The following is a 21,989-nucleotide window of genomic DNA, read 5'->3' on the forward strand; positions in this document are numbered from 1 at the left end:
TTTCCCCTACTGTATTTATTTATTTTATTTATTTTGCTCCTTTGCACCATATTATTTATATTTTAACTTTTAACTTTCTTCAAACTACAAATCTACCATTCCAGTGTTTTTCTTGCCATACTTTATTTACTTTGCCACCATGGCATTTTTTTGCCTTTACCTCCATTATCTCACATCATTTGCTCACATTGTATATAGTCTTATTTTTTTCTACTGCATCATTGATTGTATGTTGTTTTACTCCATGTGTAACTCTGTGTTTTTGTATGTTGTCGAACTGCTTTGCTTTATCTTGGCCAGGTCGCAATTGTAAATGAGAACTTGTTCTCAACTTGCCTACCTGGTTAAATAAAGGTGAAATAAAAATAAATAAATAAAATGAAGGCCTGACTCAGGCTGTCTCCTCAACAGTTGATGAGGTGTCTGCTACTTGAACTCTGAAGCATTTCTTTGGGCTGCAATTTCTGAAGCTGGTAACTAATGAACTTATCCTCTACAACAGCGGTAACACTGCGTCCTCATGAGAGCCAGTTTCATCATTGCGCTTGATGGTTTTTGCTAATGCACTTGAAGAAACGTTCAAAGTTCTTGAAATTTTCCGGATTGACTGACCTTCATGTCTTAAAGTAATGATGGACTGTCGTTTCTCTGCTTATTTGAGCTGTTCTTGCCATAATATGGACTTAGTCTTACCAAATACATCTTCTGTATACCACCCTTACCTTGTCACAACACAACTGATTGGCTCAAACGCAGTAAGAAGGAAAGAAATTCCACAAATTAACAACGCACACCTGTTAATTTAAATGCATTCCAGGTGACTACCTCATGAAGCTGGTTGAGAGAATGCCAAGAGTGCGCAAAGCTGTCATCAAGGCAAATGGGTGGCTACTTTGAAGAATCTGAAATATATTTTGATTTCTTGAACACTTTTTGGTTACTACATGATTCAATGCGTATCATTTCATAGTTCTGATGTCTTCACTATTATTCCACAATGTAGAAAATAGTAAAAACAAAGAAAAACCATGGAATGAGTAGGTGTCCAAACGTTTGACTGGGACTGTATGTCAGGCTTGGATTTGTCATGCCAAAAGGTCTTTCCCCAGGTGCATGAACAATGTGAATATTTACTGCAGTTTTGATGAGAACCTATTGCCAAATGCTCAAGACAGGCTTGATGCAAACTAGTGCCTGCTAAACATTGTTTCTTTCTTTTCTTTCATTTGATTACATTCTGGAAAGAGGTCTTCAATGATCACATCTTTGATCACAAATGGGATAGAAATTGGATGTTCAGTCAATTTGCATGGATAGTCCAAGTGTATTGTCTAATGTGAAAACAGTGTAAAGTACTTGTATTTATTTCATTCCACAGTAAACGTATGTATATTTTGGATCAATGGTTGTGATGTGAAAGATGAATAAAAGGTTTTGAATGTAAGACAGGGGCTGCGTTACAAGTGTTACCATATGAGTTTTGAAAATTAACCACATACTTGTGAAAATAGTACCAATACGATAAAAATAACTTATAACACTGTTTTGTGTTTAACCTGTTTAGGATAGGGGGCAGTATTTTCACGGCCGGATAAAAAACGTACCCGATTTAATCTGGTTATTACTCCTGCCCAGAAACTAGAATATGCATATAATTAGTAGATTTGGATAGAAAACACCCTAAAGTTTCTAAAACTGTTTGAATGGTGTCTGTGAGTACAACAGAACTCATATGGCAGGCCAAAACCTGAGAAGATTGCATACAGGAAGTGTCCTCTCTGACCATTTCTTGGCCTTCTATAGCCAAGAAAAATATTCTATAGCCAAGAAAATTACGGAAAATAGAGGATCTCTGCTGTAACGTGACATTTTCTAAGACTCCCATAGGCTCTCAGAAGGCGCCAGAACGTTGAATGATGACTCTGCAGTCCCTGGCTGAAAAACAGAAGCGCATTTGGATAGTGGTCGATCTGAGAACAATGAAACGGCTGCGCGCGTGCATGTGAAGAGTCCATTTTACATTTTCAGTCTTTGAACAAAAACAACGTCGCCCGGTAGGAATATTATCGTAATTTTACAAGAAAAATCGCATAAAAATGTATTTTACACAGCATTTGACATGCTTCGAAGTACGGTAATGGAATATTGTGACATTTTTTGTCACGATATGCGCCGGCGCGTCACCCTTCGGATAGTGTCTTGAACGCAAGAACAAACACAGCTATTTGGATATAACTATGGATTATTTGGAACCAAACCAACATTTGTTATTGAAGTAGAAGTCCTGGGAGTGCATTCTGATGAAGAACAGCAAAGGTAATCCAATTTTTCTTATAGTAAATCTGAGTTTGGTGAGTGCCAAACTTGGTGGGTGTCAAAATAGCTAGCCATGATGGCCGGGCTATCTACTCAGAATATTGCAAAATGTTTTTCAATTACTTCACAAATTTCTTGTTAGCAAACTATAGTTTTGCCAAGTCGGTTAGAGCATCTACTTTGTGCATGACACAAGTAATTTTTCTAACGATTGTTTACAGACAGATTATTTCACTTCTAATTCACTGTATCACAATTCCAGTGGGTCAGAAGTTTACATACACTAAGTTGACTGTGCCTTTAAACAGCTTGGAAAATTTCATAAAATGATGTCACGGCTTTAGAAGCTTCTGAAAGGCTAATTGACAACATTTGAGTCAATTTGAAAGTACCTGTGGATGTATTTCAAGACCTACCTTCAAACTCAGTGCCTCTTTGCTTGACATCATGGGAAAATCAAAAGAAATCAGCTAAGACCTCAAAAAAAATTGTAGAACTCCACAAGTTTGGTTCATCCTTGGGAGCCATTTCCAAACGCCTGTTCATCTGTACAAACAATAATACGCAAGTATAAACACCATGGGACCACGCAGCCGTCATACCGCTCAGCAAGGAAGAAGCCACTGCTCCAAAACTGCCATAAATAAGCCAGACAATGGTTTGCAACTGCACTTGGGGACAAAGATCGTAGTTTTTGGAGAAATATCCTCTGGTCTGATGAATCAAAAATAGAACTGTTCGGCCATAATGACCATCGTTATGTTTGGAGGAAAAAGGGGGAGGCTTGCAAGCTGAAGAACACCATCCCAACCGTGAAGCACAGGGATGGCAGCATCATGTTGTGGGGGGTGCTTTGCTGCTGGATGAACTGGTGCACTTCACAAAATAGATGGCATCATGAGGTAAGAATATTATGTGGATATATTGAAGCAACATCTCAAGACATCAGTCAGGAAGTTAAAGCTTGGTCGCAAATGGGTCTTCCAAATGGACAATGACCCCAAGTATACTTCCAAAGTTGTGGCAAAATGGCTTAATAAGGACAACAAAGTCAAGGTATTGGAGTGGCCATAACAAAGCCCTTGACCTCAATCCTATAGAAAATCTGTGGGCAGAACTGAAAAAAAGTATGCGAGCAAGGAAGCTTACAAATCCAACTCAGTTACCCCAGCTCTGTCAGGAGGAATGGGACAAAGTTCACTCAACGTATTGTGGGAAGCTTGTGGAAGACCTCCCAAAACATTTGACCCAATTTAAAGGCAATGCTACCAAAAACTGATTGTGTATGTAAACTTCTGACTCAACTGGGGATGTGATGAGAGAAATACATCTGAAATAAGTCATTCTCTCCGCTATTATTCTGACATTTTACATTCTTAAAATAAAATGGTGATCCTAATTGACATAAGAAAGTGAATTTTTACAAGGATTAAATGTTAGGAATTGTGAAACTGTGTATGTATTAGGCTAAGGTGTATGTAAACTTCCGACTTCAACTATATATACAGACTTGAAATCATTTTCCACTTTAATAATGTTTACATGTCTTGCATTGCTCATCAAGACAAATGAGATGATTGTGGACTACAGGAAAAAGAGGATCGAGTACGCCCCCATCCTCTCGACAGGGCTGCAGTGGAGCTGGTTGAGAGCTTCAAGTTCCTTGGTGTCCACATCACCAACAACTAACATGGTCCAAGCACACCAAGACAAGTCGTGACGTGGGGATGACACAACCTATTCCCCCTCAGGAGACTGAAAAGATTTGGCATGGGTCCTCAGATCCTCAAAAGCTTCTATAGCTGCATCAAGCTTCTATAGCTGCATCAGTGATGCATCCTGACTGGTTGCATCACTGCCTGGTATGGCAACTGCTCGGCCTCCGACCGCAAGGCACTACAGAGGGTAGTGCGAACGGCCCAGTACATCACTGGAGCCAAGCTTCCTGCCATCTAGGACCTCTATACCAGGTGGTGTCAGAGGAAGGCCCTAAAAGTTGTCAAAGACCCTAGTAATAGACTGTGCTTTCTGCTACCACACGGCAAGCGCTACCGGAGCGCCAAGTCTAGGTCCAAAGGCTTCTAAACAGCTTCTACCCCATGCCATCATAAGACTCCTGAACACCTAATCAAATGGCTACCCAGACTATTTGCATTGCCCCCTCTTTTACACCGCTGACACTCTGTTGTTTTCATCTACATATTACCTCAACTAACCGGTGCCCCTGCACATTGACTCTGTACCGGTACCCCCCCACCCCCCCACCCCACCCCACTCCCCGTATATAGTCTCTCTATTGTTATTTTACTGCTACTCATTAATTACTTGTTACGGATAAGAATAAGAAATACAATATATATATTTTTTAACTGCATTGTTGGTTAGGGGCTCGTAAGTAAGCATTTCACTGTAAGGTCTACACCTGGTGTATTTGGTGCATGTGACTTATAAAATGTGATGTGTATTCTGTACTATTCTACTGTATCTTAGTCTATGCCACTCTGACATTGCTCATCCATATATTTATATATTCTTAATTCCATTCCTTTACTTAGATGTGTGTATTAGGTATTTGTTGCGAATGTTAGATATTACTTGTTAGATATTGCTGCACTGTCGGAACTAGAAGCACAAGCACTTCGCTACACCCGCAATAACATCTGCTAAACACGTGTATGTGACCAATAAAACTGGATATGGTTTGACTACTGTGGATAAGAAAATTGGGTGCATTGTGAAATTAGACAATTACAGCTTTGAAATTTGAGAATGTTTCTTAACACCGGGTGTGTCCTCAGCCAGGCATGGGATCTCTAATTGGGAAAGAAAAACTTAAATTGTTGCACCATGGCTAAATTGTTGAATTTGTCGTCATTTGTTCCACGTTTAGAGCATAAGTCTGCCTATTCCTGAACAGAGCATCACAGATCATTGATATGCCTCTTTACACATCCAGCTGGTATCACCTTAACCACAGGCATGGATTGAAGCGCTGTCATGGGGAGATCCTCTGGTATTTAGCTTGTGTAAAGACTTGACTCTTATGCATGTACACAAACACACACACTCTAGCAGTATCACACTGCACTTGTCAACCTAAGCCAAGTGACCCAATATGGCTATTATCCACTGGGTAGGGATAAACATGTTTTATTCTTTTAAAGTCTGAAATACAAGATACAGATACTGACTGAATACAGAAGAATGCAAGAGTCCAACTCCCAACCCAGTCATTTTCATGACAGCCTAGATTCTGGAGAGGTGGGAGTGGAGGGCATCAGAGAAACAGCAAGCTGTGAAATAGCTGGAAATTGCTTTAGAAAGGAAATCACAAGCTGAAATCCATTCTGCTGGCGAAGCCAAGGTTGTATAGCAAAAGCCTCTGAGAAGATCCTTCTTTGTCCTCAGCACTCTGGTAAACACATCTCCAATGACACGCCACGGCTGTTGCCTGGTTACAACAGAAATGCGGCATTGTGGGGACCACTTCACCACCTCCACAGAGTGATACGAGGGAAAGAGGATGTGGGCAGCATACACAGGTTCTCACCCCTTCGCACTGAGGCAGGTGATGTGGCTCTCAATAGCACCGTTTTATTTAGTGTGACTCAGCTCGGCAGGTGATCGAGCTGTGTACAGCAAGGAAACCTCTAGTCAAAGTCAGGGGAGTGAACCAAATCTAGCTTACTACGCATAAAAGGAGTCACTCTTGCCAAGCATGGTGCAGCGACATGGATTTGAAATGAAGTGACGTCAACTCAATTAGACTTTCTGTGTGGAATGCTAATACATCTACATTCCTGGATCAAATTGTCTTAGATGACATTTTACATGAGAACCCCGATGACACATCGTATGGCTAAACTCCTAGCCATATAATGCAGCGCACTCCGTGGGGTGCAAACCCAGAATGCTGCAGTGTTGTCACCATTACTCCCTCATATCGTCTTCCCATGCACTGATGAGTCACACGTTTTAACAGTAGCCATGCCATGTAGACGATGAAGAAATATCTCCTGCCATCTACCATATCAAGGAGATACCTCTGGGAGTTGGATAATCAATGGTGCCACATGATTTCTGACGCAACGTGTGTCGCTGTTGCCGAACAAAGACAGGAATACTGAAATGTACAAGCAAAGCTGTAGGAACTGCTTACTTTTCATCTGTTGTCAAATTCTCTTTACACCATCCATCAATGTTAACTTATTTTAATAAGAACATAGTTTCTTCATACTTCCTTATTATGGTCTACTCTGCCCTGAGTTGAAAATAATTCACTGTTCATCCAAGAGCAGAGCTCTAAGAACTAATCTTGGCAGAAAAACGAACACCCGCCAAATGCGGTATATTTTGGCATTGGCGGGTAAGAATGACTAATTAACCAGCCACGTTGGTGGGTGGTCACACTTGGGGCTCTACAGTGCAAGCAAAAGTCAAGTCTAGGCCCATGTGGAAGTTGTGATTTATATTTAAAAAAATGCTGCTGTAGCTGTTTAAGTATTTCTGCAGTTTTGTTTCATATCTGGTAATGCACAAAGACATATGAATTCTAGCGTTTTATCCCACCTCACGCAGCAACACCTTCTGCCTGGGGGACTATGCGCATTGAGTGAAGCTGAAAATAGTCAGTTTTAGACATTTTTACATTTAAGCAGACGCTCTTATCCAGAGCAACTTACAGTAGTGAATGCATACATTTCATACATTTTTTTCCATACGGGTCCCCCGTGGGTATCAAATCCACAACCCTGGCGTTGCAAACACCATGCTCTACCAACTAAGCCACACAGGACCAACTTCTATACCTGTGATCATTGCTTCTGTCTACTATAGTGAGACTTCCTTGTGTTTCTTGGATATTTACATTTAAAGACAACCTAACTTGTGAACAAAACAATGTTTGAGTCCACTAACGAAGAGATCGTGCGGTGAAAAAGTATTTGCCCCCTTTCTAATTCTCAACTTTTGCATATTTTTTTATATTGAATGTTATCAGATCTTCAATATAATATTAGATAAAGGGAACCTGAGTGAACAAATAACACAATTATACCCATTTAATTTATTTCATAAACAATTTTATGCAACACCCAATGCCCCTGTTGAGAACAAGTAATTGCCCCCTTACATGCAATAACTGGTTGTGCCACCTTTAGCTGCAATGTCTCTAAGCAAATGCTTCTTGTAGTCATTGTTCTGTCTCTCATGTCGCTGTGGAGGCATTTTGAACCACTCTTTCAAGTAGAACTACTGTAACTCAGCAACATTTGTGGGTTTTCAAGCGTCAACTGCCTCCAGTTAAAAGGTCACAGGCACATGTGAGGACCTGAGTGGCCGTTACCACGGTAACCTTAAAATGGGCAGCTGAACTTTAGTCTCATCTGTGATATTTTGGTTAAAAGACTCAGGTCCCAACATATTGCATTGAAAACAAGAAACGTATTACTAGTAATACATTCCTTGTTTAAGAAACATTACTAATCATGCTCATCTGTTTTGTACTTTTTGTTGTAATTAATGTGGAAAAAATATATTTTTGGCTGTTAAAAAAAAGAAAAAAAGAGTGGTAGATGTTGTAATAGAAATGCAACAATTTCAAAGATTTTACTGAGTTAATTCATATAAGAAAATCAGTCAATTGAAATACATTCATTAGGCCCTAATCTATGGATTTCAGATGAAGGGGCAGGCCTTAGAGGGCATAGGCCCACCCACTTGGCAGCCAGGCCCAGCCAATCAGAATTCGTTTTTGCCCACAAAAGGGCTTTATTACAGACAGAATATTCATGAGCACATGGAACATTTCTGGGATTTATTTATTTTAGCTCATGAAACATGGGACCAACACTTTACATGTTGCGTTTATGTTTTTGTTCAGTATAGTTCTGGGCTCTGTTGGCAAAGTTACCTTCATGCTTTCTATTACGGAATACTCTGAGCAAAAGGACCAGTGATTTAGCCCATAGACTTCATACCTTGCCGGCTGGATACAAACCGACCATAACATACTCTGTCCTTGGTATGATAACCAAAGAAAATGGGACTCCTTTTCTGTTACTGCTTCATCCGTAGGGAAAGACAGTGGTCAAAGCCGACCTGTAGTTGAGGTGCAGCCAAAATGTAAAGTTCACTTTAAGATGAAATCATTCATGTTTGAACCTATTATTTTTGTATGAAAACAGTCGTAAATAAAGTATTGTTTTACTTGAAGGCTGAGAGCTGTGACTTATTTTATAAAAATAATTTCTCCCACCATCCATCCCCTGAGTCTCCCCTTACATTTCCCCCACAATGACCAGAGAATCCCCAACCCCTTACCACCCCTTCCTCATGGACCTGAAAGCAAAAAAAGTAACAAAAGTCCAAATAAATATTGGTTTATATGTGTAGGGCTTTATCTAAGATTATTCTTTAAAGAGTGAAGTATATTTGTCCAGAATTCAATTGTACCTTACAGAGGTGTGGACTCGAGTCACATGACTTGGAATCGAGTCACAAATATTATGACTTGCACTCAACTTTGACTTTAACACCAATGACTCGTGACTTAATTTGGACTTGAACCTTTTAACTCGAACTGACTTGATACCCTCCCCAAGCCCAAATATAAAAAATTATGCTTTACAAAAAGTGTGCAGCGCATCAACTCTTAATTTAACGGATTACAGTTTCAATTGGACATCAGCCAATCACATTGTTCCAGCTGAGAAAAAGTTGCGCGTGGCAGTGCAGAGGAACGTCGGCGAGTGAATTCAGATGGAGCCCTTGTAAAGATGATACCCAAAATTATTATTTAGGATATAAAGACTACGTTGTATCAATAAAAAAACTGATTCCATCTTGCAAACCATGCGGGAAGAAAATGACAGACGGAGGCGCAACAACTTCCAACTTTGTTCGACATTTGAAGCTGCACAAAGAACGGTAAGTCATGGCTAATATAGCCGACAGCTATATCATTCATAACTTTGCCAGTGTAGCATGTTGGCTAACGTAACGTTAAATCAAGTCAGTGCGGGAACGTGATCATTGTACGCAAGATTGAGCTACAACTGGCTAGGCAGTTGGTAGCCTAAATCCTGCCTGATGTTACTGCTGTTCCTAAAGCCATTGACATATGTTATGGTGTGTGTGTGTGTTGTTGGACGATTGTGTACAAGCCTACGTCGCCCGATTGCACCCCATAGCGATCCTCGATAGTATCGATCCTCGATACTCTTGTTAAAAATATGAAATGGTATTACATTTGGTGAAGAGCACATTATGACTTGTTTAGGACTTGTCGGTCTTGACTTGAGACTTGACTCGGACTTGCCTGTCTTGACTTGGGATGTGAGTGCTGAGATGTGAGACTTACTTGTGACTTGTAAAACAATGACTTGGTCCCACCTCTGTTATCTACTACCAATCAGTTTTGCTGTCGATAATTCTAATGTTATAACTTCTAATAGTAACTGTATCCAATGTGAGAGAGGTGGTTGCCGTCTTAGGGCCAAAAACAATTTCATTTTTCATGACTGCCAGCAGTAATCTTTTCTGACAGAGATTCAAGGGGCTATCAATGTTAACCCACTGTTCCTAGGCCATCATTGAAAATAAGAATTTGTTCTTAACAGACTTGCCTAGTTAAATGAATAAATGATTAGGGCAATGCCCCTTAAATTGTTGCCAGTGTGGCGGGCTGGGGGTCCACCCTCCCTCCCCTTCTCCTCCTCCCCTCCCCATGGGCTAGGTCGATCTTCTGTGCACGGCTCTGTGGCCCATCCCGTGGCCCTGCCCTCGTACCTTGAACCTCACGCGCTTTCAGTGGATACAGCAAAGCAATCCCATAGAGCCATGACCAATATATATTGTCCTGCTAATGACAGGGTTAATAAAATATCTATGAGATTATCCAATGGGCTTTTATATAAATCTGAATTAATAATAACAATCACTTTGTTTAAGAAAGTAATATCATGGAGATTGTTTGTTTTCAAATAATGTAAAATGAGCGAGGAAAAACGGCATTCTTCAACATGGGGTGAGACATTGTTACTAACTTCTAAATATAGATAAATAAAACCAGTTTGTTATTTAGAATTATTTATTTCTGTTTTTAGAGGGATAGAAACCAAAAACCTACAGTCATCTCATGGGTCTCCCAGTCGAGGCCAGCACAGGTATTGAACCAGCATCTGTAACAACACAGTGTCTTAGACCGTTGTGTCACTAGGGCGCTGTACAATGTGATTGGTCGGGAGTGGCCTACAGTACTACAGTAAGAGCAAAATAATCCTAAGAATGTGAAGTCAGAATAATAGTAGAGAGAATGATTGATTTATTTCAGATTTGATTTCTTTCATCACATTCCCAGTAGGTCAGAAGTTTACATACACTCAATTAGTATTTTGTAGCATTGTTTAACTTGGGTCAAACGTTTTGGGTAGCCTTCCACAAGCTTCCCACTGTCCTCCTGACAGAGCTGGTGTAACTGAGTCAGGTTTGTAGGCCTCCTTGCTCGCACACGCTTTTTCAGTTCTGCCCACACATTATCTATGGGATTGAGGTCAGGGCTTTGTGATGGCCACTCCAATACCTTGACTTTGTTGTCCTTAGGCCACCTTGACACAACTTTGGAAGTATGCTTGGGGTCATTGTCCATTTGGAAGACACATCTGGGACCAAGCTTTAACTTCCTGACTGATGTCTTGAGATGTTGCTTCAATATATCCACATAATTTTCCTACCTCATGATGCCATCTATTTTGTGAAGTGCACCAGTCCCTCCTGCAGCAAAGCACCCCCACAACATGATGCTGCCACCCCCGTGCTTCACGGTTGGGATGGTGTTCTTCGGCTTGCAAGCCTCCCCCTTTTTCCTCCAAAGATAACGATGGCCATTATGGCCAAACAGTTCTATTTTTGTTTCATCAGACCAGAGGACATTTATCCAAAAAGTACTATTTGTCCCCATGTGCAGTTGCAAACCGTAGTTGCAAAACATTTTTATGGAGGTTTTGGAGCAATGGCTTCTTCCTTGCTGAGCGGAATGTCGATATAGGACTCGTTTTACTGGATATAGATACTGGAGGAAACGGGTACAAAAGTATCTTCACAAGGTCCTTTGCTGTTGTTCTGTATTTGATTTGCACTTTTTGCACCAAAGACCCTTCATTTCTAGGAGACAGAATGCGTCTCCATCCTGAGCAGTATGACGGCTGCGTGGTCCCATGGTGTTTCTACTTGCGTACTATTGTTTGTACAGATGAACATGGTACCTTCAGGCTTTTGGAAATTGCTCCCAAGGATGAACCAGACTTGTGGTGGTCTACAATTAGTATTCTGAGGTCTTGGCTGATTTCTTTTGATTTTCCCATGATGTCAAGCAAAGAGGCACTGCGTTTGAAGGTAGGCTTTGAAATACATCCACAGGTACACCTCAAATTGACTCAAATGATGTCAATTAGCCTATCAGAAGCTTCTAAAGCCATGACATCATTTTCTGGAATTTTCCAAGCTGTTCAAATGCACAGTCAACTTAGTGCATGTAGACTTCTGACCCACTGGAATTGGGATACAGTGAATAATAAGTGAAATAATATGTCTGTAAACAATTGTTGGAAACATTTCTTGTCATGCACAAAGTAGATTTGCCAAAACTTGCCAAAACTATAGTTTGTTAAAACCAGAAATTTCTGGAGTGGTTGAAAAACGAATTTTAATGACTCCAACCTAAGTGTTTGTAAACTTCCGACTTCAACTGTAATTCTGAAGTCGTGCACAATTATCAGTTTCTATTTAGGTTTTTGTCACCCATTCTTTGTCAGTTAGAGACACAGTAATTACCCAAAAGCATAATCAGTGCTCTAACTTCCCCTTGCGCTGATCTGGAGCCATGAAGTGGTGATGCACGGTACCGTACTAAACCACAAATGACCTCTAAGTCCTGCAGCATAATCGCAAAACCTTTAGTGGAGCATCCACTGTATGAACCTTTGAACATCTTGAAGAATGATCTGGCCTTAATGGCCATGTACTCCTACAATTTCCATTATTATTTTGAACCAAACCAACATTTGTTATTGAAGTAGCAGTCCTGGGAGTGCATTCTGACGAAGAACACCAAAGGTAATCAAACTTTTCTAATAGTAAATCGGAGTTTGGTGAGGGTCAATCTTGGTGGGTGTCAAAATAGCTAGCCGTGATGGCTGGGCTATCTACTCAGAAAATTGCAAAATGTGCTTTCACCGAAAAGCTATTTTAAAATCGTACACCTCGATTGCACAAAGGAGTTCTGTATCTATAATTCTTAAAATAATTATGTTTTTTGTGAATGTTTATCGTGAGTAAGAGGTTAATGGGTCAGAGACCCAGAGACTCATAGCTACACGGCAAGTCCTCATTGGTCCAAATTGTCTATACATTGAGCCTGAAATGGGAATCTTGTTATCTGGCCACTGGCCCAATTTTGTCAGGATTTGTAATTGGTCAACCACAGGCTAGGGTTGGGGGTATAACACGTCATCCTGTCTCTTTGTTCTTTGGAGAGAATCACTGAGGACAGGAGAGAATGAACATCTACCTCTCAGCATAACATCTGTGATTTGTCCTCTTTGAATAAACCTATTTTTCTCCCACTGATTTGCTTTGGGGTCTGTGTTATTGAAGAGTAACATCAACTGCTAACACCTTCCATTAAAAGGATCACATACACATGCATTCAAACGCTGTCCCTACTCCACTGGATAGATAAGTGCATATACCGATACAATTTACTTTGCATTTAGTAGTCCAACAGTACAAGGAACAAATGAATGGTTGAACACAATCTTCTTGGTCATGGGCATTCTGAAGCGCCAGCCAAAGGGAAGCTTCTCGAATTAAGTGTGTAGAGCAGTGTTTCTCACTCTTTTTGTAATCATTCAGATGGCCGCACAGTTCTTTAATTTGTTGTACATTTTCTTCCAATATTATATATTTTCAATTAGCAATAGAGCACACGCAATTGATTTGATGTACAGCACATCACAAATGTGACTCACCACCTGGATTCGGTCTTATGTAGCAAAATGTGAAATTGTTTTTTACACTGATAAAAGTAGAGACTCAGAGCTACAAAATGGTATATCGTACACTGCATTAGAGGAACAACGGTAAAAGTCATTCTGCTTTGAAAGTTGATCAACTTGTGAACTCACTTAAGAAAATCGCCTTTGAGTGTTTTGGTATCTTGTGAAGACCTCTCCTTTGTCTACACCCATTCAGCTTCGTTCACACCCTCTTAAGCTTTAGCCCCACCCATCTCGTTTCGCTCTCGGAGCGCACACTTGACGCTCTGGCCGATGATTTGTTTACCTCTGGATAACATGAAAACAGAATAAACAGCTCTGCTGGCAACAATTTCATTACGTTTTTTTGCAGATGTTTACTGACTCCGGCCATATTCAACGAGGGTTGTACACGCGTCACATAAAGTTAGGAAACGAGCCAGCCAGCTAACGTTAGCTAGTTAAACAACAATGAACAAAGTGCCAACAATGCCTAACATTAGGCTCTAACTAGAAAAGCAAACAGCTCTGGGAAACAAATAATAGCGTCCTCTAGGGAGCCAGCCAGCTAACATTATCTAGCTAGCTAACAGTACACTTTAACTTAAGACATATACTGTATAAGACATGTCTATGTCCTGGGAAATGTTCTTGTTACTTACAACGTCATGCTAATCACATTAGCGCACATTAGCTCAACCGTCCCGGCAGAGGGACACCGATCCCTTCAAGGTTTTAAGGATCATATCACCTCCACCTTACCCAACACCCTAGACCCACTGCAATTTGGATACCACCCCAATAGATCCACAGATGACGCAATCGCCATCGCACTGCACACTGCCCTGTCCCATCTGGACAAGAGGAATAACTATGTAAGAGTGCTATTCATTGACTACAGCTCAGCCTTCAACACCATAGTACCCTCCAAGCTCATCATTAAGCTCAGGGGTCTGAACCCCGCCCTGTGCAACTGGTCTCTGCTCCAACACACTGTGCTCACTGACTGCATGCTACTCTCCTAATTGCTCTTACACACATGCACTATAAGCTTTTCTCTTTAGCCCGTGTCACCTCTAATAAAGCACATGACATGTTGTGTGAATGACAACTGCAAGGACCAAAAGGGCAGGGCCATTGAGTTTCAATGTGGACAGATATATCAAAGGACAGATTTATCAAAGGTTTGCATGTGCTAAATTGACTCCAAAAATACCTGTTAGCAAATCTTCCTATATTAACACCATTTACGTCATTTAGCAGACGCTCTTATGAGAATCTCTCCCATAGCTGAACTATATACCTGCAAGTTTATTTCCTTAAAACCTGTTGGGGCTAGGGGGCAGTATTTGCACGGCCGGATAAAAAATGTACCCGATTTAATCTGGTTACTACTCCTGCCCAGTAACTAGAATATGCATATAATTATTGGCTTTGGATAGAACACACCCTAAAGTTTCTAAAACTGTTTGAATGGTGTCTGTGAGTATAACAGAACTCATTTGGCAGGCCAAAACCTGAGAAGATTCCTTACAGGAAGTGGCCTGTCTGACCATTTCTTGCCCTCCTTGATCATCTCTAACAAAAACAGGGGATCTCTGTCATGACTTGACACTTCTTACGGCTCCCATAGGCTCTCAGAACCCGGGAAAAAGCTGAATGACGTAATTCAAGGCCCAGGCTGAAACACACTAGCGCGTTTGGCAAGTGCTCTATCAGAGGGCCATCAGACTGAGGCTCGTGCATGAGGGGATAGCATGCTTTTACTTTCACTCTCTTTGTAATAAAAAACGATTTCCCGGTCGGAATATTATCGCTTTTTTACGAGAAAAATGGCATAAAAATTGATTTGCTTTCGCTGTAAAGCCTTTTTGAAATCGGACAGTGTGGTTAGATAAAGGAGAGTCTTGTCTTTAAAATGGTGTAAAATAGTAATATGTTTGAAAAATGGAAGTTTTGGGATTTTTGAGGAATTTGTAATTCGCGCCACGCCTAAAATTGGATATTGGAGCAGGTGTTCCGCTAGATGTAAGAGGTTTTAACACTATCAACAGGGCAGGTCCTACAGGCCCTGGTTTTGTCGCACCTGGACTACTGTTCAGTCGTGTGGCCAGGTGCCAAAAAGAGAGACTTGAATACCCCACAAGACATGCCACCAGAGATCTCTTCACAGTCCCCAAGTCCAGAACAGACTATGGGAGGCACACAGTATAACTAGATCGAACTCTATTCCACGTCAAGTAACTGATGCAAGCAGTAACATTTATTAAAAAAAAACAGATATGGAACTGAGGGGACTGTGAAGCTACACAAAACATAGGCACAGACACATGCATACACACACACGATAACATACGCACTATACACACACGTACACATGGATTTTGGGTTGTAGATATTTGGTAGTGGAGTAGGGTTCTGAGGGCATACTTAGTGCATCGTGAAATCTGTTGTGAATGTACAGTTATATTTTTTAAATTGTATAACTGACTTAGTTTTGCTGGGCCCCAGGAAGAGTAGCTTCTGCCTTGGCAGTAGCTATTGGCGATCCATAATAAATACAAATACATTCAGCCACAAGAGCATTAGTGGTGTTGGCTCGCAGTCTGCGTTCCAATTCATTCCAAATGTGTTCAATGGAGTTGAGGTCAGGGCTCTGAGCAGGCCAGTCAAGTTCTTCCACACCGATCTCTTCCACTATTTCTGCACGGACCGCGCATTGTGCATAGGGGCATTGTCATGCTGACACAGGAAAGGGCTAACCCCAAACTGTTGCTACAAAGTTGGAAGCATAGAATCATATAGAATGTCACTGTATGCTGTGGCATTAAGATTCCCCTTCACTGGAACTACAGGGCCTGGCCTGAACCATGAAAAACTTCCCCACACCATTATTCTTTCTCCACCAAACTTTACATTTGGCACTATACATTCGGGCAGGTAGCGTTCTCCTACCTGCCCGAAAGAAACATCCACTGCTCCAGAGTCCAATGGCAGTGAGCTTTACACCACTCCAGCTGACACTTGGCATTGTGCGTGGTGATCTTAGGCTTGTGCGACTGCTTGGCCATGGAAACCCATTTCATGAAGCTCCTGACAAACAGTTCCTATGCTGACGTTGCTTCCAGAGGCAGTTTGGAACTCGGTAGTGAGTGTTGCAACAGAGGACAGACACACTTTTTTTTTAGCACTCAGCGATCCTGTTCTGTGATCTTGTGTGGCCTACCACTTCGCGACTGAGCTGATGTTTCTCCTAGACGTTTCCACTTCAGTTGACCGGGGCAGCTCTAGCAAGGCAGAAATTTGACGAACTGAATTGTTGGAAAGGTGACATCCTATGACGGTGCCAAGTTGAAAGTCACTGAGCTCTTCAGCAAGGCCATTATACTGACAATGTATGTATATGGAGATTACATGGCTGTGTGCTCGATTTTATACACCTGTCAGCAACAGGTGTGGCTGAAATAGCCGAATCCACTAATTTAAAGGGGTGTCCACATACTTTTGTATTTATAGTGTAAATGCATACAAATACTTTTTTGCAGCACCCTCAGCACCCCTCGCTCCCGTGACTATACTCACTCTTATCTATAATAATCTCATTATGTAGACCAGGGTACTCTCAAGCACTATTTAAGAAGAACCTAGCTACTGTCAAACAGTTTTGTTGCTTATGATAAGATGGGAATAGTAACCAGTTATTTTCCTCCAACATAATTATCTAACTCTGGCAGACTCATGCAGGGTCCTAGGGGGCAACTAGCCCCCTAGGAAAAAAGGGCAATTATTTATTTTTTTAGATTATGGGGTAGGGTTTCATACCAGTGTGTTTAGGAGAAGGAGAAGTGGACCAAGGCGCAGCTTGGTAAGTGTTCATGATAATTTATTACAAGAAACACTCAAACAAGAATAACCAAAAGTAACAAAACGAAAGCAACCAGTTCCATCAGGCATAGATGCTAAACAGAAAATAACCTCCCACAAACACAGGTGGAAAACAGGCTGCCTAAGTATGATTCCCAATCAGAGACAACGATAGACAGCTGCCTCTGATTGGGAACCACATTCGCCCAAAAACAAAGAAACAGAAAACATAGACTTCCCCACCCGAGTCACACCCTGACCTAACCAAACATAGAGAATAATAAGGATCTCTACGGTCAGGACGTGACGATCAGTGTTATTAAGAAATTATTTCGTAATTAATACTTAAAAGCTAAGTCTAGTTGTCTTATTTTAATTATTTAAATAAAATATGGGGGGGAAATGGTATTGCACATGTCACCATTACTATCTGCACTATGAGTCTAAGGCATTGCATTTCAGCGCAAGAGTCACTATAGTACCTGGTTCGAATCCAAGCTGTATCACATCCGGGCGTGATTGGGAGTCCCATAGGGCGGCGCACTAAGAGCATAACACTAAGAGTATAACATTTCTACACCCTACATTTTTTTTATGAAACATTTGGAGATTTGATGTAAAGTCCGTCTTTTTAACTCACCTTCATATACATTTTATTTGTTCCTTCTTTGTTATTCCTTTTCCATAGAATTCATTATGTACAATTGCACTAAATATGATTTGAATAATGCAAGATTTTAAATCCCAGCAGTCTTTAAAATTACATTCAGGAGCAAAAGGTTTTCAATAGTTGTTTTTAATTAAAACAATATATATATATATGTTGTTTTTAATTAAAACAATATATATATATATAGATAGATAGATAGATAGATAGATAGATAGATAGATTAATTGGAATATAACTAATAACATTTAATAACAATAACTTAACTAACTAATTCTGTCACACCCTGACCAGTAAAAGAGGTTATTTGTTATTGTAGTTTGGTCAGGACGTGGCAGGGGTGTGTTTGTTTTGTGTTGTCAGGGTTTTTGGGTTGTGTTCTATGTTTTGTATTTCTATGTTCTATTTTCTAGTTGTTCTATGTCTACTTTATTGTTTTGACCTTCAATTGGAGGCAGCTGTTCCTCGTTGGCTCTAATTGAAGGTCCTATTTAAGAGGGGTGTTTTTCTATATGGGATTTGTGGGTAGTTGTTCTTTGTATAGCCTAGTAGCCTTACAGGACTGTTTCGTTGTTGTTTTTGTATGCGTGTTTATTTTTGTTTTCCTTCTTCAATAAAAAAGAAGATGAGTATACATATTCCCGCTGCGTTTTGATCCAATCCCTACGACACCCGTGACAAATTCAGTGTAACATTGACGTGGCAACTGTTATGCTTTGCTATTGCACAATTCTAATTTGTACATAGGTCACAAATAAAGCTGTCAGTAAAATTGGAGCACAACTCATGAGCCCACCTCCTGCACCGCTCACACCTAATCCAGTCCCCACCTGTGACTGAAAACAGGGGGAGAGATGCCAATTGAAAAGCTCTCTTTAAAATGTAGCTAGCTACAGTATCTAGCTGTATAACATAAAATGCAGTGTAAAACAGCTAAAAGGCTAAAAAGTAACAATAACTGTAAAGCTATCAGTCACTAGTGGAAACATTTACAACCAGTAAGGTTACTAGCTAGCACTCCTAGCAGCTTACTCTAACTAGCTAGCTGGCTAGTATTTACTGCTGGTGAAGTAACTAGCTAGCAAACGAGCATAAACTAGCGCTAACTGGGCTAGTCATTGTCTAAATCACAGGTAGAAACACATTCATAACCACAAAGTAAGAGGGGGAGGGGGTGTTGCCCCAACACACTCATCCAACATATTACTACTTTACTCAAATGATCTACATTTTTCTCTCTAAACAAGTGGATTATTTATCTTAAGGCTTACCTTCTTGTATATTTAAAAAACAATTATAGATCTAACATCATTGGAATATATCTACAACACGGAAAGTGTTAACTGTGACATCTTTGGGTCCTAATACAAATTAAGGGGAGGGGGGGCAGTTGCCCCAGGAAGCTAGTTACCACCTACTACCCTAACTTTGGCAAATAGGTAAAAAAAAAGCTTAACCTATGACAGAATGTGGCTTAAAAATGAATATTATGAACCAATAATCTGTGCGTGATGACGTAGATGTTATTCCTCTATCAAAATAACAAAATTATTAAAGACCCATTAAAATAAACTTTATGTAGTCACCTCTATAAACACTCCCTCAACTCAACGTAAGGTGACCGTCATTCACAACAACATTGGCAAGGGCCAATGATACAAACAGACGCCTATTAACAGATCCCTATATCCCCTAATGCACTGGCAGATCTGCCAGGCAAATGATAGAAAAAAAACAAAGGATCTGTGCCAACGGTGTGGTCAACAAAGTACATTCTGCTTGGAACGACATGAGTTTCCAATGAAAAATTCACAACATATTACATCCGATTCCACTCAGGACACATTTCTGTCAACAGAAAATGAGCAACATGTATTTTGTTTTTCTTACCACTTGCATTCTTCCCACATATGAGGTGCTGGTTGGGCTGCAGCAAACCCCAGATCTCTGAGTCATTGTTGATGGCCTGCTCTAGGGACTCGAGCATAAATGTGGAGGTGCCGTTGTCATTCTCGATGAGCGCGCTCCGCCGCACTCGGCTGAATACCTCACAGAACAGGCTCTCTACACAGGCAGTGAAGTATATAGCCGCGTGCTCATGGACCCGGATTGCCACTCGATTCTCAACCATCCACTTGAAAAAATGTCCTACAGAAAAGACGAGCCCGCACCGCGCTGACTTGCCCCGGTAGAATTTATCCCTATTGCTCATATTATAGAGCGAAAGTGCACCGAGTGCAGCGGTGATGCAGTTGACAGAGATGGTCCAGGAGAGAACCATCTTGATGGCGCTATGGATCTCGTGCTTGGTGCACTTGGCATAGCGCAGACTGAGGCGCTGAGCCTCCCGGGCGACCCTCACCAACGCCCGACTGACCAGTGCTGAGAGCTTGGCCAGGACCTCTTGTGACGGGTTCCCCACACACAGCTCCTCTTTCTTCCTGAGTGCGCACTCCACCTCGCTGAGGATCCATGGCACGTCCTCCAGCTCGGGAAGCTTGGCGCATTGGCTGGAGAACTCCAATATATCTGTGTCCTCCGCCAGGACGGTGTTGACCGTGTCCAAGCTGTTGTGTCGGCTGTGCATAGATTCGGTCAGATGCCAGCAGTTTCCCCCATGCGCATATGACAGATTCGTGTCCGAGCAACACAGCGACACACTGGAAGACCTGAAGGAGTCAGCGGCTCCACCATAACCGGAATCGAGTGTTAAATCCTCCAGCGTCCTCACAGCTGTCTTACTCTTGCCTGTCATGGCTGCATTGCATACTAAAGGTCTGCTTTTTCAATGAATACCACAAACTCTGTCTCTGTCGTAGCTATTCCACAGCTGCTGGCTCCAAGAGTTATATTCGGCTACATACAATCTCTGTAAATGAAGTGAATGTTTTACCTAGTTTTCGCTTTCTTGCGTTTACAGAAAATATTCCATTAAACTGGTCTTTCTCTAACTCATGCGTAACCTGAGAGAGATCGAATACACAAGCCACTGCATCAGGCGCAGCACAGACTTGTGTGTGGAGAGGAGGGGCTATACACATGGTGGGCTGCTAAAGGCCAATCTGATGCCTTTATAACTCTTGACTGACATAATCAATTTGTCAACTGGGATGTATGATGATAGTAGCTGTTGATGGGCACATTAAATTTCAAATATGACTGGAAAAGGATTTACTCAAAAATCTGAGTTGCAGTTAGCACATTAACAATGCCTGTCTACACATGAAATCACACTCCGTACGTTACATGCACATAATAATGCGATTGTTGTGGATAGTCAGATTAATATGATTAGAATGATTTCTATAAGTATCCTGTTTACATGGACACATCTGAAATCAGGCTACCGGATGGCACTCTGATGAATGCAGAAAATCGGCATTGCGCCCATGCTATTTTTTTAACATATGAAGTTTGTATGTGAAAATTACTTCTAAGGCGCATACATTCAGTTGTTCCAAACTCACTTAGTTCATCTTAAAGACTTGCCCGGCTGGTGCTTGCACATGTGCAGATCAAATATATAGCTGAGATGCCGATTGGGGTGTTTAAATATCCTAATAATTCGAAAGATTGCTCAGAAAACCCTGTGTTTAATCGGAGTATGCTTACTTCAATTTTGGCCTTACGCTGATTTAAGATAGGCAAAGTAAGGTGTTTACATGACTATTGCATAATCTGCCTACTGCCATAACTAGTTTAATAGTGATACATGTCAACGTACTCACTGATATAAGCTACAAATCAATAGACCGCTTGGGTAAAATGATTAATAAAGAATTTGACTATGGCAATGATATGAAAATGGAATGAATACAGGATCCTGAAATACGCATAAATAAACATTCACAATATTGATGGAAAGGATAATAAAACATCAGTGTCTTTGGGGTGAAGGTCCTATCTTCACAGGGGTGCAACGTTACTGAACATTGTGACTATATCAGATATGGTTTCCTGTCAGATGGGTAGGCTTAAAATAATGAATCATGTCCGCACCAACTCAAAGCTACATTTTATTTCTGCAACGTTCTGAATGGCTCACATCACTGAACATACCCTTGCAGCCTTACTGCAGATAATCTTATGGAAACATCATCAAATGTCAA

At 41.0% G+C, this 21,989-nt stretch overlaps 1 protein-coding gene across 1 annotated transcript in view; it reads right to left on the reverse strand.

Moving 5' to 3' along the window:
* Positions 1-21,088, reverse strand: part of LOC115198634 (ankyrin repeat and BTB/POZ domain-containing protein BTBD11-A) — a 210,690-nt gene extending 189,602 nt beyond the window's left edge. The window contains exon 1 of the mRNA XM_029760716.1: positions 19,771-21,088. Coding sequence (XP_029616576.1) covers positions 19,771-20,635 — 865 coding nt within the window. The 5' untranslated portion in view covers positions 20,636-21,088. The remainder of the gene's footprint in view (positions 1-19,770) is intronic.
* Positions 21,089-21,989: the final 901 nt, after the last annotated feature.

The sequence above is a fragment of the Salmo trutta genome, chromosome 8 (assembly GCF_901001165.1).
Source record: "Salmo trutta chromosome 8, fSalTru1.1, whole genome shotgun sequence".
In the NCBI taxonomy this organism is placed as follows: Eukaryota; Metazoa; Chordata; class Actinopteri; order Salmoniformes; family Salmonidae; genus Salmo; species Salmo trutta.